Source organism: Rhinatrema bivittatum, chromosome 6, assembly GCF_901001135.1.
Source record: "Rhinatrema bivittatum chromosome 6, aRhiBiv1.1, whole genome shotgun sequence".
NCBI classification, from domain to species: Eukaryota; Metazoa; Chordata; class Amphibia; order Gymnophiona; family Rhinatrematidae; genus Rhinatrema; species Rhinatrema bivittatum.
In genome coordinates this window covers 205,978,451-205,995,050 of record NC_042620.1, presented here as the reverse complement: position 1 = coordinate 205,995,050, position 16,600 = coordinate 205,978,451, and the positions used below count along the sequence as shown (strand labels likewise).

At 44.3% G+C, this 16,600-nt stretch overlaps 1 protein-coding gene across 2 annotated transcripts in view; it reads left to right on the top strand.

Moving 5' to 3' along the window:
• Positions 1-16,600, top strand: part of IGF2BP2 (insulin like growth factor 2 mRNA binding protein 2) — a 340,693-nt gene that overhangs the window by 161,008 nt on the left and 163,085 nt on the right. For both annotated transcript variants that reach the window (XM_029606479.1, XM_029606480.1), the window contains exon 3: positions 3,492-3,540. In XM_029606479.1, coding sequence (XP_029462339.1) covers positions 3,492-3,540 — 49 coding nt within the window. The remainder of the gene's footprint in view (positions 1-3,491; positions 3,541-16,600) is intronic.

Below are 16,600 nucleotides of genomic sequence, written 5' to 3'. Positions count from 1 at the left end.
CCAGGTACCACAAAACATTTTTGTTATTATAGGTATGCCTTGGTCTTGAAATGTTTTGGAAACACTGTCCTAACTCTTAGGAGCACAATTTTATGCTCCTAGCTCGTGTTTTGTGTGCACAACCTTTAGGGGCACAAGTTTTTATGCACAGAAATCCATGATTTTTGCTCCTAGATTATGTTCTGTGTGCATTAACCATGACTTGTGCATGCAAATGAATGCATAAGCCATGTTTTGTACATGTATATCATGCTTTATGAGTAGAATTCACCCTTTGTGCACACAAGGTATGTTTTCTATGCATAAATCTCGTTTTATGAGCTCTAAGCATGTCTTCTGTGCGCATTTTTAAACTCCTGATGCATAGCATACCATTAGCTTATAGCATCAGGTGTTAAATTCTTTTTTTAGTGTGCGGATAAATTATTTTTTAGTGTATAATCATATCACCATCCTGGTCAGTTAAAGGGTCAACATCTAGTGTAGAGGGGCTGCTATAAGCTGGGTGTTAAAACTGTGTGCTGAAATTCAGCATACAATCTCTTAATAAATAAAAACGTCACGGCAGAAAAAGACAGTATGGCTCATCTAGTCTGCTCATCCGCCTAATTAATTTTGCTTTGTAATTCTCATCGAAGTATAAGGGAGTAATGGGAATTATAATGCTAAATTAATTGGGTGGATGGGCAGACTAGATGGGCCATATGGTCATTTTTTGCGATCATGTTTCTATGTGTTAGGAAACTGCATTGAATTTCATCACAGTTTTAATACACTCCATGTTGACCCTTTAACTAATTGGGTTGGAGACAATTTGATCATTGTTTCTTGTAAAATGTGCACCTCTTCCAGAGATGCCACGTTACCATTCAGTTCCTATGTTACTATTAAGAATATTGGGAAGACAGAAACAGTTTAAAGAAAAGCAGCCGAAACCGTGCAGAGCCTGCAGCGCAAGGCCCTATATATGGAAAAGTTTAAGGAACTCAGATTGCATCTAAAAGATAGAACTTTGCTAATTCAATTATGTTTGTGTGTAGAAGGTAAAAGGGAAGTGGGGGGAATAACAGAAACATTCAAATGTTTAGTCTTCAGTAAAGTACAAGAGTAACACTGGAAGGGGCTTGGCTTAGAAATACGTCGTAGAGGGGGTGAATACCTGGAATAGTTTACCAGCGCAGATGGTGGCAACCAAAATTGTAACAAAATTCCAGATATTTGGGACAGATACAGGAAGCAGTAGTAAGGTCAAGGAGGAAGAGAAATGAAAATTGAAGAGGGATTATAGCAGCAGCAGAGTAAACAGGAGCAACTGGGCAAACTGGGTAGAACAAGAAGTCCTCATCTAACATTTTCTCTCTTACCCCTTGCCTATCAGTAATCTTCGTACTTCCCCATCTGGCCCCAAAGCCATAAATCTCCTGCAGTAGTTTAGTTTCAGTCTCTAGATGCAGAGTCCCAGTTTGGTCCTGGGTGCAATAAATACCCCGCTGCACTGCTCTTTCTTCAGTCCCTGAATGCCAGGCTCTGTTTTGGCCCTGAGGAATTTTAGCCTCATTTTATAGCCAAAGGAGAGAGAAAAAGGAGTGGGGATGAGGGCGGCAGAAAATAAGAAGAAAGAGAAACGCCAACGTACATCAAAAGAAGAAAAAAAATGGTGTGACGCAGACGTAGCCGTGCAAGGATAGAGAGACAGAGCAAGAGAGAGAGGGGCAGAAGTGAAGAGCTGAGGCTTAATAGATTGTAGGAGACTTGTAGATGAAAGGATGCGAAAGAACAAGAGAGATCAGGCAACCGGGAGCAAAAAACTAAACTGGAGAAATGAACTTAAGGACATAAGAATTGCCATTCTGAGTCAGACCCAAGGTCTCTGACATGGCACATCCCATAAAGCAGATCAAATTCCTGTTACTCGCTCCCAGAGACAGCAATAGCTTTCTTTAGACTATCTAGCTAATAATCAGGCCGATACAGTAAAAAAAATGCCTGTGCGCGCAATTCAGAAAAAAAATTATTCAAATTAGGGCCCGCGGTAAAAAGAGGCGCTAGGGACCCTAGCGCGTCCCTAGTGCCTCTTTTTGGACAGAAGCGGCGGCTGTCACCGGGTTTGTCAGCCGACACTCAATTTTGCTGGCGTCGGTTCTCAAACCCGCTGACAGCCACGGGCTCGGAAACTGGACGACGGCAAAATTGAGCGTCCGATTTTCAACCTGCGAGCCGCGGGCCGATTTAAAAAAAAAATTTTTTGGTGATTATTTTAAACTTTTGGGACCTCCGACTTAATATCGCCATGATAGTAAGTCTGAGGGTGTACAGAAAAGCAGTCTGAGGGTGTACAGAAAAGCAGTTTTTACTGTTTTTCTGTGCACTTTCCCGGTGCCGAGAGAAATTAACGCCTACCTTTGGTTAGGCGCTAATTTCTGAAAGTAAAATGTACGGCTTGGCTGCACATTTTACTTTCTGTATCACGTGGGAATAACTAATAGGGCCATCAACATGCATTTGCATGTTGCGGGCATTATTAGTTTCAGGGGGGTTGGACGTGCGTTTTTCGACCCGCTATTACCCTTTACTGAATAAGGGGTAAAGCTAGCACGTCGAAAACGCGTGTCCAAACGTAGGTTAACAGTGCGCTCTGTCCTGTATCGGCCTGTGAATAAGGGGGTAAAGCTAGCGTGTTGAAAACGCGCGTCCAAACTCGGGTTAACAGTGCGGGTTAACAGTGCACCCTATTTAAGCCCCACTATGCTTGTCGCCTTGATCATGTCTTCTGGGAAGAAATAATGATAAAAGAACCAGAAGAAAAAAAATATTCAGCAAGATATATACAACAAAGTCTATAAAACTGTGAGAGAGTTTTGATAAGAAAACATTCAAAAATCTAAATATATCATTAGAGTTGATATAAAACAAAATGAATGCAATGTTTTGAATTAAGGGTCCTTTGTTCCGTATGTGCACATAGGCCTGAAAGTTGTGTATGTGCGCACACAAACATTCAACCTGCCAGTGAGAATAATTAGAGGAAGCATGGACTACGACGGTGCTGTGTGTGTTTCATCGTTCTTTATTATCTGCATTATGATTCTACCACTGTCATCTTAATTTGATATAACATGCCACTGATGATATAAAAAAAGAAAAACAGGATAATGATGAAGATGAGCATAGTGAGGCTGAAATCCTTCTTAAAATGTCATCTGGTCTCCTATGCGAAATGGAATCCCCGGCCTTCAGATCTTTTTCCGTGTCATACAAGTCAAGGAATGCCTTCAGTTTATAAGAATAAATGATTCTGGCCAGGTTAATGTTCTACTGTGTGACATTACAATTGCACTGATGTCACAGCACGATAAAACAGCACAGAGCATGTTTGCAGGCTTAGGCACAGAAATCCTAGTGCTTGACCCATGGCGTGTAATGCTTTTTTGTGTGCTTTCTTCCCCCTTTGCTACTAAATAACACCTTGTACTATTTTCTTGTCCTTGCAGGAGCAGGAATATTCAGATCCGGAACATTCCTCCCCATCTGCAGTGGGAGGTAAGAGATTTTCTTTTGTAATTTCTCCTGTTCTTGGATGTAGGGTTCTGCATTGTGGTATAGTGCAGTTATGCATTATACCCATCTCACCAAAGCTTTCCAGAGCTCTGCTGAAGACGTTTTTTGGAAAATAGTTGGCATGTTTCTGAATACAAAATCTGTGCATTGCAGTCTTGTTTATCTCCATCTGTATCTGTAATCAGGGGAGCTAGGGAGCATGCTTTTTGATTACAATTTATAAATTTTGGAGAACTTAAAAAAAAATGTCTTGCTTTCATATAGCTTTCTTTGCTCAATTTTCAGTTACATTTTTGTGGGAAGAATAAGCATTTCCACCCAATACATATGTAAAAACTCCCCCATTTTAACGAATGTAGCACCTGCAGGATGATGTGGAGACAACTATACATAAGTGACAATATCACCATCTGCAATACAGTCACCTGCAATTTACATAAATATAACCTCAAACAGATGGAAATAATCAAATAACCATGCAGACATTAAATATTCTGTTTTAAAAATTATACAAGAATAATCTTGAGAAACTTCAGGAAAAAACCAGACCTCCCAACTTTCCCCCAGCCCATAAATAAGGGATCCAATTATACAATTCGAAAGAAATCATAGAAAGAAAAAGAAATAACAGCACTGTATATAGCGGAGGAATGTTACATATTGAGGATCCTTAAACCAAGTAATGGGAATCAACTGGAGGTAGCAGGGACAGCCTCACTAACTTCAGTTGATTGAGCTACCTTATCACTCAAAAAGAAGGCTAAGAAAAAAGATATATAAAGCATCTTTGAATCTATCATAACATTTACAAGGAAACTTAAAAGGCCCCAATCTGTAACACTCTTGGCCTAAGCATCAAAAGCTGTTTCCTCTTCTTCTGTGTTTGTCTAGATAGGTCTGGGAATCCCTAACTCTCAAATGCAAAAATGATTCTAAATAATGCTTTAAAAAAAAGTCCAAGAATCCAGTGCTAATCAGGTTCCAGCACAAAAGACACTAATTATCATCGTTGCTGCAGGTTCCACCAAATCACTATCAGAGGTCTCCAAAATCTTAGAAATATCCAGCTGAGAAGGTATCAGTGGTTCCATGACTTTGGGAACCCTGCTGAACCTCGTTGCCCTTCCTTAGGGGTGGCAGATAGTAAGCTTTAAACAGTGGAGGTATCGCCTGCTCCGGAACCTTAAGTATCTCCAGCAAGTATCTTCTAAACATATCCTTGGGAGGTATATGAGTTGCTTTAGGAAAATTTATAAATCGAAGATTTTTCCCCTGTAATGTTTTCGTCAAATTTTCCAGCTTATTCTGAAGCATTTGATTTTGTTTTTATCAAAAAGTCCTGAGTGGGTTTCAAAGAGCCCAACACATGCTTGACTTCCTGAAGATTCTGAGAGAATGCAACTTATCCTAGTGTGTAGCCAGCTGGACTCAGGGCCAATGGGTGTTATGTGCTCCCCTGCTAGCAGATGGAGACGGAGTCAGGTTTCAAAGCTGACGTCACCCTAGATATACCCCTGCAGTGACCTCAGCCATCCAGTATCTTTCCGAATCCTAGCAGATGTGAATCATGTCTCCCCTATCGGGAACAGTACTCTTTAGAAAGAAGAAAATTTATCTTTAAATTTCTACCTTTAAATTGGAGTAAGATCGAGCCCCGCTCTCCTGCGGTGATACCTAAAGGTCCCTCCCCCAGTTGAGAATTCCAGAAGCGATTTCTGAGATCTCTCAGAGGTGTGCCTTGATCTGGTAGCCACTTCCCAGTGTGGACTTTGCTGCCAAAGCAGCTGAAAGGCAGTGGGTGCAGGAAGCAGAGCGTGGCAGTGACGGTCTATGCCCTCTCCCCCGAAGCCAGAGACTATCTGTGTATTCAGCCGGTAAGCGCTGAGCCCAGATAAGTAACGAAAACTCCTCCAATTCAGAGACGTGGAAGGGCTTTGGTAAGTCTTTGCTCTGGTCTCCTTGCTCGGCAAGCCATACTGATGACATTTCTGATCCCGTTGGGGCAAGGGAAGGGGGTTTATGAGCAGGTTGAGTGGCCCCCTGTTAGGCTAGGCCCTGCTTCGGGCTTGGTTGGCACTTTACATGGCAGGCTGCGGCAGTGCCATTTTGCACGCAGTTTGGTGTGGCACCATTTTCTCCCATTGACTGTCTGTATGCGCGGTGCAGGCTGGCCCTGTTGTGCGTGTAACGAGCACATAGGTGCGCGCACTCTTGTGCGCTCAACGCGCGCACACTGTGCTCTTGTGCGCACATAGGTGCGAGCTCCCCTATGCGCATAACTGCGCACATACATTCATGCACAACCGGACTCCCTCCAGGCCTGGAGCCACACCGGACCATGCTACGGTTTTTCCACAGAGTTGAATTGCCGGCCCTGGTCTGCCAGACCTTGAAGACTCTGGGAGTTTCCGGCATGGACCCTATGTCAGAACCAAAGAGAAACATTTCATCTTGATTTCTCTACAGAAATCCTCTTGCTATTTCCCGATGCTGGAAGCCATCCAGGAGTTGATTGACCTGGAATGGGATGCCCTGGAAGCCAGATTTAAAGGAGGTTAGGCATTGGAGGCCCTGTACACTCTGGACCTGGTGGCAAAAGAACACCTGCGTTTCCCGAAAGTGGACACCTTGGTCTGCGCAGTCTCAAAGCGGACAGCTATTCCAGTAGAGGGAGGAGTGGCCTTGAAGGATACACATGACAGGCGGTTGGTGTCCATCCTTAAGCAAGCCTTTGACGCGACAGCAATGACACTGCAGATCGCTTCCTGTTGTGCCCTGGTGGCTCGTTCCTGTCTGCTCCTCTCGAGAGAGACAGATAGCTCAGGGGTGCTTCCCAGAGACATGATGGAACCTGTCATGGTCTTCCTAGTGGATGCAAGCTCTGACCTAGTGCGTAGCTTGGCTAGAGGAGTAGCCTCAGTGGTCGCGGCCAGAAGACAACTATGGCTGTAAAATTGGTCAGTGGACGTGACCTCAAGGCAAACCTCACAAAGATGCCCTTTAAGGGATCCCTTCTGTTTGGAAGTGAATTGGAAAAGCTAGCCAGTAAGTGGGGTGAATCTCCAGTGCCTCAGCTACCGGAAGAAAAGAAAAAGAGGTCACAGCGCCCCTCGTCCATGAAGGATCGGGCCTGGGGCTCCCAGTGCTTCTGGCCTTGCAGAAACTCGCTGTTTCAAACATCTCATCCCCAGCCAACAAAGAAAAAGAGGAACTGGTTCAGGTTCTGATTCAACCCAAACTTCCCAATGAAGTTTGGCCGACCCATCCACAGGATGAGAAGCTAGGGGGCCGACTATCCCACTTCTATCAGAAGTGGATTGAGATAACATCGGACAAGTGGGTACTGGACATCATATGAGAAGGATTTGCTCTAGAATTTCGTAGCATCCCTCGGGACATGTTCATGATATCACCTTGCCACTCCCAGCACAAAAAACTGGCAGTGGAATCCACATTGGTATGGCTCCTCAGTTTGAGAGCTATAACCCCAGTACCTACACCCCAAGAAAATATGGAGCATTATTCCATCTATTTCATTGTGGCAAGAAGGAGGTTTCATTTTACCCCATCCTGGATCTCACGTGCATCAGTCGTCATCTGCGGGTAATCTACTTCCGCATGGAAACTCTTTGCTCTGTCATAATGGGCGTACAACTGGGAGAGTTCTTAACATCCCTGGACCTCTTAGAGGCCTACGTTCATATCCCAATCCATCAAGACCACCAGCATTTCCTATGCTTTGTGGTACTTGGCTGCCATTATCAGTTCCGAGTGTTGCCCTTCAGCCTGGAAACTGTCCCCAGAACATTCTCCAAAATTATGGTGGTTGTAGTGGCGGCACTGAGGAAAGAAGGGATCCTGGTGCACCGTTACTGTGATGACTGGCTGATCCAGGCTAAGTCATTGGAAGAGAACCTCCAGGTGATCAGCAGGGTCAGGTTCCTGCTTCATGAACTCAGTTGGGTCATGAACATAGACAAGAGCAGTCTCAAGCCCTCCCAGTCCTTAGAGTACCTGGGAGTCCAGTTCGACACCAAGCAGGACAAGGTCTTCCTTTCTCCCTCGATGATAAGGAATCTGATGTGACAAGTGCGTCGGCTGATGAACATAGGTGCCTCAGGGTGTGGAGCTATCTCCAGGTCCTCGGCTTGATAGTGTCAACCCTGGAGGTAGTACCATGGGCGAGGGCACACTTTTGCGACCACTCCGGTGCACCCTGCTGTCACATTGGAACCCACTGTTTCAAGACTACTCGATTCACTTCCATCTACCAATGAAAGTATGTTCTCGGCTCCAGTGGTGGCTACAGGAAGTGCATCTAAGCAAGGGTCTAAGCCTGTCCCCACCGAACTGGCTAATCCTCACAATGGCAAACAATATTAGAGTTACTTATCCACCCTCAAACTCATAATACATACAATAATCAATAAGGGTAGTGGATATACATCATATAATATATCACATTACAATATTTTATTCCATAATTTACTAAAAACACATTTTTAAATTACAATACATTACATTCACGTGTTAACAACCATTTAACATATCTAAATATATTCTTACATGTCATTAGAACACCCACTATGTGCACAGCCCATCCTATTGCACAAATTATACCCCTTAAAAATTTAACTCACAATCATTCATCCTTACATACACACACTCACTTATTTATCCCCACACAAGGGAACATAAAATCACCAAACCCCCACTACTAACCTCTATATCATATGTATTAATTGTCACAAGTTTTTACACAATCAGCATGATCACTTTTACATATGTCAGCTTTTACATATATCAACATAGTCACAAGCCATCCTTAAATATTTTTTATCTTGCTACAAGACATATGTAAAAGTGATCATGCTGATTGTGTAAAAACTTGTGACAATTAATACATATGATATAGAGGTTAGTAGTGGGGGGTTGGTGATTTTATGTTCCCTTGTGTGGGGATAAATAAGTGAGTGTGTGTATGTAAGGATGAATAATTGTGGGTTAAATTTTTAAGAGGTATAATTTGTGCAATAGGATGGGCTGTGCACATAGTGGGTGTTCTAATGACATATAAGAATATATTTAGATGTGTTAAATGGTTGTTAACATGTGAATGTAATGTATTGTAATTTAAAAATGTGTTTTTAGTAAATTATGGAATAAAATATTGTAATGTGATATATTATGATGTATATCCACTACCCTTATTAATCCTCACAATGGACGCAAGCCTCAGAGGGTGGGGAGCCCACTGTCAGGAATTGACAACCCAGGGGTGATGGACCAAGGAAGAGGCACACTGGAACATAAACTGCCTGGAAACCCGAGCGTTCATATTAGCATATCTACAATTTAGCCATACGTTCCGGGGACAAGCAGTAAGCGTGATGTCAGACAATGCAACAATCGTAGCCTACATCAAATGCCAGGGAGGAACCAAAAGCCACCAAGTATCTCTGGAGATAGACCCTCTGATGGAATGGGTGGAGTTAAACCTACAAGGGATTTTGGCCTCCCACATTGCGGAAAAAGACAACATCAGAGCAGACTTCCTCAGCATGGAGAGTCTGGATCCAGGGGAATGGACATCGATCAGAGCCTTCCAGCTCCTAGTAGATCACTAGGGCCTCCCATCCTCCGACCTGCTGGCCACATATCACAATGCAAAGGTCCCTCGATTCTTCAGTCACAGAAGAAATCCACGCTCCCAAGGGATCGATGCCCTTATCCAGACCTGGCCAGAGGAAGTCTTACTGTATGCCTTCCCTCCGAGGCCTCTGCTGTGCAAGGTCATTTACAAGATTGAACGCCACAGAGGATTAGTCTTTCTGGTGGTCCCGGATTGGCCCAGATGCTCGTGGTATGCAGATGTGCCGAGGCTTCTGGTTGAGAACCACCTATGCCTCCCTCCCACACAGGGACCTTCTCCAACAAGTTCCAGTCCTTCACAAGGACCCAACTTGGTTTTGTCTTATGAGAGGGCTTGCCTGACAAAGCGTGGATATCGCCACCTTTCTCTGTACGAAGACGTTCTTGACGTCCCTGGCATATGTGAGGATTTGGAGAGTATTTGAGGCCTGGTGCGAGGAATGTGGGGTGCCCCTTCGAATGACCAAGATCCCCATTATCCTGGAATTCTTACAGGATGGCCTGAACAAAGGACTGTCCCTCAACTCCTTGAAGGTCCAAATGGCAGCTGTCTCCTGTTTCAGAAGCGAGATGAACGGAGCCCGCCTTTCGACGCATCCGGACTTGACCCGTTTCCTAAAAGAAGTTAAACACTTCAGATCACCCTTAAAGTCGACAGTCCCCCTATGGAACCTCAATCTAGTGTTGGACTTCTTGGCAGGGCCTTCCTTTTGGCCGCTGTGCACTCTGGCTCTATGCCTGTTGATGAAGACTGTATTCTTGGTGGCGATATGCTCAGCTCGTCGCATCTCTGAACGGCAGGAGCTATCCTGTTGGGAGCTGTTCCTCCAGTTGACTCCAGGAGCGTTGCAGCTTCGCACCGTCCCTTCCTTCTTGCCAAAGGTAGTCTCAGAGTTTCACCTGAACCAGTCCATTTCCTTACCGTCCCTAGAGAGTCGCAAGGACTCTGAAGACTACCGCCTTCTACGCCACCAAACGTCAGTAGGCTGTTAGTACGGTACTTAGAATGTACAGAACTGGTGCGCAAGACGGACTGCTTGTTTGTTCTTCACAGTGCAAAGAAACAAGGCGAAGCAGCCTCGCCAGCTACCATAGCCCGCTGGATCAAGGAATTGATCACGGGAGCTTATGTAGAGGCAGGGAAGCCTTTATCCCTCCAGGTTAAGGCTTATTCCACTGGGGCCCAGGCAGTATCCTTGGCGGAAGGTAAGCTGCTGTTTCCCGTCGACTTCTGCCGAGCAGCGATATGGTCTTCCTTGCACACCTTCTCCAGGTTCTATCGCCTGGACGTCCAAGCCCGAGAGGACGCAGCCTTTGCGAGGGCGGTGCTAACTGCCCCATTCAGGAGTAGCTTTTCCACATCCCATTGGTCCTGAGTCCATCTGGCTACACGCTAGGAAATGGAGAAATAATTTACCTGATAATTTTTGTTTTCTTTAGTGTAGACAGATGAACTCAGTATCCCACCCACAGCTGCCCACAAACATTGCCAAGGAATTGCACATGAATCTTGTTCTCAAAGGGATTTACAGGTAAGCCATCTTCCCATCCTTAGGCTGGGCTTCTATAATAGTGCTGGAATTTAGCGTTTATATTTGGCTGAGTACATTTATGGTCACCAGTTTTAATCAAATTTTTAACAAGTTTTTAATCAGGTTCTTAATCAAGTTATTAAATTGTATTCAAGTTTTTCAATAATAAGTCCACAGTGGCTTTTGAAGAGAATACTGAATGGCTGAGGTCACTGCAGGGGTATATCTAGGGTGATGTCAGCTTTGAAACCTGCCTCTGTCTCCATCTGCTAACAGGGAAGCACATAACCCATTGGTCTTGAGTCCATCTGTCTACACTAAGGAAAACGAAATTATCAGGTAAGTAATTTCTCCATTAATGATTTCCAACAATTATATTCTATTTTCATTCCCATTGCTTTTCAACAACACAGGGTTTAGCTAAGATGTGATAGAAATTTCCAATCTCTCAATAGCCTCCCAGATTGTCTCCAGTGTAAACTGCGAAGGTCTTACTGGCAAAAGTTGTTTAAAACGTTTTGGTGGCTCAACAACTGGAGTGGAGCATGGTGGAATAGCCTCTGCCTCTCTCCTAAGATTTCCCTCAGTCGGCAAGCCATTCAATCCTCCAGGAGAATCCTCTCTAGCGCTGGTTCCTTCCCTCCCTGGTAGCACACTCCGACATCATCAACCTGCATCAACTCTGTCCGTGCTTCCTAGTCTCAAAAAAAACGCTGGGTTAGCTGTGCGATCATCTCGATCGGGGATAGAGAGATGTACCTCTTCCTCATCCTCTGCCCCAACAGCTGCTTTCTCAATCTTCCTCCTCCATGTACAACATGAGCATCCATCGGGCCCAATACAGGGACCGCCGAAGAAGCTGCAGGGTAAGACTTCTCCTGTGCCTTGCGCTTGCGACTTATATACGGCATTGATTTGAAAGGAAAACTAAACAGCAACAAGCTGACAAGCTTCACGCTGTGAGTGCTCCTAGCGCCATCTTGGATACCTCTGTGATCAGACATTAAATATTATATCAAAAGAAACCCCATCCACACAAGACTTTCCAATTCCCAGTCCTAAATAGAGTATTAAATTCCAAGGTGTAAAAGAAAAGAAAAAGAAAGAAGAAAGGTAAGGCCTAAGAGAGCAGCCAAAAAAAAGGTAAAACTGTCCCAACGTCGCCATGACAGGGATGACTATCAGCTCTTTGCAAATTTGATGAGCACACAGATGGTATCTCAAATAGCTGGTTTGCCCCTTCTCAGCCAAAGAATTTGTCTCATAGCTGCAATATTTTCTACTTTCTTCATCCAGTTATGCCAAGATGGTGAATGTTAATTTTTCCATTTTCTCACCAAGACTGCATTTGCTGCACTTTGCTCATTTTTGCTCAAATTTTAGGGAATGGAGTTTTTAAAGTTATTTTTTCCTTTGCTTTCCTCTCCTATCCTCAATGTCTTCTGCTATCTTTCTTCTTTCCTTTCTTCCTTCCTACCCTAGTCTCTCTTCAGGGCTGGTGCAAAGGTATGAGGCACCCTTGGCATACCTTCAGTCTTGTACAGTCTTCTCCCAATTAACTTTCAGGCCCTTAGCCATCCCCCCACACTAAAAGTTTGATAATTATAGTAAACTTAACAATCATGGTCACCCAACACCAGCCCTCCCAGAATGATCCTGTAAAAGTATATTATTGTAAATCATGCTTTTAAATATTAATCTTTGTTTCATATATATATATATATATATATATATATATATATATATATATATATATATAATATACATAATGTAAATATGTTTTAGAAATCATGTCACAATGGCTAATGAATGTGTCATTTTTTATTTTTGGAGGTAGACTGCAAATAAAAAAAAAAATACAGAAAGGTATAAATTAAAAGAAAACTGTATCATATTGACTTAGGGTAATCTCTGAAATGGCTGTCTAGGCCAAAACCCGGATGTTTTCCCTTCTTTCTCACCATTCAAAATAAATTCTAATTCTGTTGTCACCTTAGTGACAGTGACACAGTCTTTGTCCATTACCAGGCGCTTTGTGAAGTAATACAAAATTCTGCAAAAAAGGCAAACCCGTCATACAAAAATGACCCTGAACTCAAACAGCATCAAATCCACTTATGAACACCAATATATTAGCTATGGAGATCAGTCCAGACTGCTACAGATCACCACACAGAAATTGCAAAGTAGAAGAATACCTCACCTTAGTCTCACAAGAGACACGCAAAAACACCCTCACCAAATACAGAATAAGTGAACACAAATTGGAAGTAGAAATATGCGGACAAACTAGAAACCCACAAGATGTCTGACTCTGCATGCATTGCAACACTAGAGAAGATAAAAAAGATTTGCGTTTCTCCAGTGTTGCACTGCATGGAGGAGAGACTCATTCCCAAAGCTAATATATTCCAGTCACTAAACTGAAAATGAAGAGTTGCAGATTCAGCTGCTGTGCAGCTCAGCTAGTTAGCCAACTAAACTTATCCAGTTAACTTAGAGGTCCATTTTAATAGTGCTATATTGCTCGCACAAAAATGGCTACATACACATGTATGTGGACTGCACGTGAGTAATGTGGATTTTGAAAAAGCCATGAAATGCGCACGTATATACTGTGCACACGTGAGGAATAAGAGGGAGTCAAAACGGGTGGTGGCATAGGCGGGGCAAGGGGGTTCCAGACGGGACCAACACTTAAGCATGAAACCCCGAATTTTAAAATTGAAAACTGGCAGCGCACATACGCAAGATATCCGCGTGACTTTACTGCTGCTCCTGATGAGGAGCAGGTCTGTAGATCTTGAGTTGTATGGCTTAGAGGACAGGGTGAGGAGTCTGGGTCAACTGGGTGGGAGGGGGGTTGCACAGGATGAAGAGCCAGAGGAGTCTAAAAGATCTCACTATTAACTGGACGAACTGGTGGACTAATCGGAAAACTGGGCATGTGTCTCTCGCGAACATGTTTTAAAATTCGCTGATGTACACGCGTAAAAATCAACAAGGTCCTGTGGAAGTCGCACATGCCAGCTGTGCTCAAGTAACCTCTTAAAATTAGCATACTTAGATGCATGCAGTTGGTGCATTTTAAAACATACATGCGCGGGTTTGCGCACGATTACAAATTTCAGCATATCCTTGCTCGTGTGCTGATATATGCATGTATGGGCGCACATGCGCTCCTTTTAAAATGACTGTGTTAGCCTATATATTCAGTGGCACATCCATACCCCTGAATATATCCAGCTATCTTAAAGTTAGCCAGATAAGTTTATCCGTCTAATTTTAGGACAGGCCTACAGGCCAACCAGAGTTAGCCAAATAAGTTATCTGGCTATATCTGAATATCAGAGTTAACTGGATAAGTTATCCAACTAACTCAGCTCCTCCCAGTTATGCCCTCAGAATGCCCATAACTTATTCGGCTAAATTCTAGCCAGATAACTTCAGAGTTATCCGACTAAATGCTTCTGAATATGGACTTCAAAATGGTTTGTTTTTTTTCTTCCTTTGTTATCTATAAGGAGGTGGCAGCAGAAGGTGAATTTACCACCTCTGACTGCTTGCCACCTAGGTCATGCCAGCCTAGAGAATAAACCATATAATGCACATTCTATAAGCCTAAATTTGGATTAAGGCCTTCAGCGAGCTGGGATTAGAGGTGCAGTTGAATGAATTCAGTGTTAGTGTACACAGCATCCCCCAATTTCCACCTTTCAAAATTACAGGACATAGAGCCAACAAGAGTAAAACATCACCAGTATTCAGCTAGAATTTAAAAAACACATGCAAAGTAATTAAAAGCTTTCCAAAGTCGTGTAATCAGATATTTAAATTAAAAATAAAAAATTTTACTTTTTATCTTTTCGCCCATGTCGTACTGTACCATCTTGTCTGCTTTCATCTTCCAGCTTCTCTTGATTCCTTTCCCTGTTTTTCTTTCTATGACTTTCCTCCTTTTCCCAGCTCTCCCTCCCCCTTACTTGTCACCTCTCCCCATCTCTGTTCTCTGCCTCTTCCATTTATCACCACTTCACACATTTTATTCTTTTACAACATATCTGTTTTTAACTCTTACATCTTTTATTTCTCTATCTTACTATCTCAGCTCTTCATTTCTGGTATCTCATTCTCAATCAGCTATATTTTTCTTATTCCCCAGCCAGTTGTCTCTCTCTTTCTCTTACTCCCTCCTCAACCCTCTTTACCTCATGCCCCCTATGGCTATTTCCCCTCCCTCCTTTTTCCCTCTTTTGTGCCCCTCCCTACTCCCATGCTTCTTAAATAATTCTGCCCCATTCCCCTTCTCTCTTGCTCTCCTCTGTCCCCTGTGCAAAACCCTCTCTCCCTGCCTTGTGACTATCTTCTGACCCTGTCCCCTTTCTTCCTCTTCCATCCTTCCCTTTTGGCGCCTCTCCCCCTCTCTCCTCCCTATCCCTTGTGGCTCTCTGCCCTCTCCTGTGGCCTTCCTCCCCTGTATCTCCTCTGCCCCCTTTCCCACCTCTTCTCTATTTCTCACTGCTCCCTCCAGTATTGCCTGGTTTTTCAGCAGCAACAAATTCATTAACAAGGCTATTGTAATACAAACTGTTGCGTTGGAGGTGGTCCCTTGAGCCGAGGTGGGGTTGACTCAACCCGTTGGCAGGTGGAGTGGGCTGATAGGCAGAGGCCACTGGAGCTTCACCTATACCAGCCCTCGTTCCCCGCAGGTTGAGCAATAGAATTGTAAGAGAAGTTGGTTCAGCCCAGAGATAGCAGGCGAGGGATGGAGTAGTCCTACTCTGGACTGGGTAAGGTTCTGGAAACTCGGGCGCCAATGAGACAAAGGGAGACTGAGGGTGCTCGAGCAAAGATAGGCCAAAGCCTAGTAAGTCCACATCCAGGGAGTAGGCAGAAGAGGCGTCCAATGGTTGGCTTGAGTCAGGGCCGGCGCAATCCAGGGGCTGTGGCAAGCAATCACAGAGATAGTCAGTAGCGTAGTCAGTCGAAGCTGAGGTCTAATCACGGAGAAGTCAATAGCATAGTCAGACGAAGCGGTGGTCTGGAGATAGACAATACGTGGTCAGGCAAAGCAGAGGTCTGGGTCTGGAGGTAGGCTGTAGCGTAGTCAAGCAAAGTGAGGTCAAGTCCGTGTAATCAATCCGAAGCATAGGCAGGCAGGAACGAGGAAAACAGGAACCAGGAATGATGAGGATCAGGAATGAAGAGTAGAGGCGAATCTCTTAGCAGCAACGAGTACTCGAGTAGCAAGGAGACCTGTTGCAAAGGCAACGCTATGGAGCGGGGCCTGAGCTTAAATACTATCCAGAGGTTGACGTCATCCTCCGGGGCCGCAGCCAGGTTCCCACTGCAGTCCCCTCATAAGGATCAGTGATTTGTGCACTTAGGGAGGGGTGCGGCGCGAGTGGTGGTGTCTCTCCGCGGGCCACGCGGAGAGGCCTGATGAGTAGTGGCATCAGGACCAGGAACTCTGGAGACGGCAGTGGGTCCGGAGGCACCAGGGGAGGCCCGAGGAAGGAGTTGGTGGCCCACTGCCGCCAGCGAGGAGGAACCAGAGGCTGGAGTCCTTAAGAAAAGGTGAGAGGGCCGTGCCGCGGGTCTGCTGCGGATGGCACGTGTAACACAAACTGTGAGGCAGATGGGCACACTGTTAATAGCTGAAACTGCTTTCAGCCAATGACAACCCGAGCACTTTTCTTAGAGACTAGTTCTTTATACCTTTTCTGATTTCTATTATGATGTTTACTGTGACTTGTAGTTCACAGTGAAGAATGATTACATAAGACATTGCTTAGACTTGTTATGCAACACCTTCAAAGCATTCTGGATTCGACAGTGCCCTAAATCACCTATGCCAG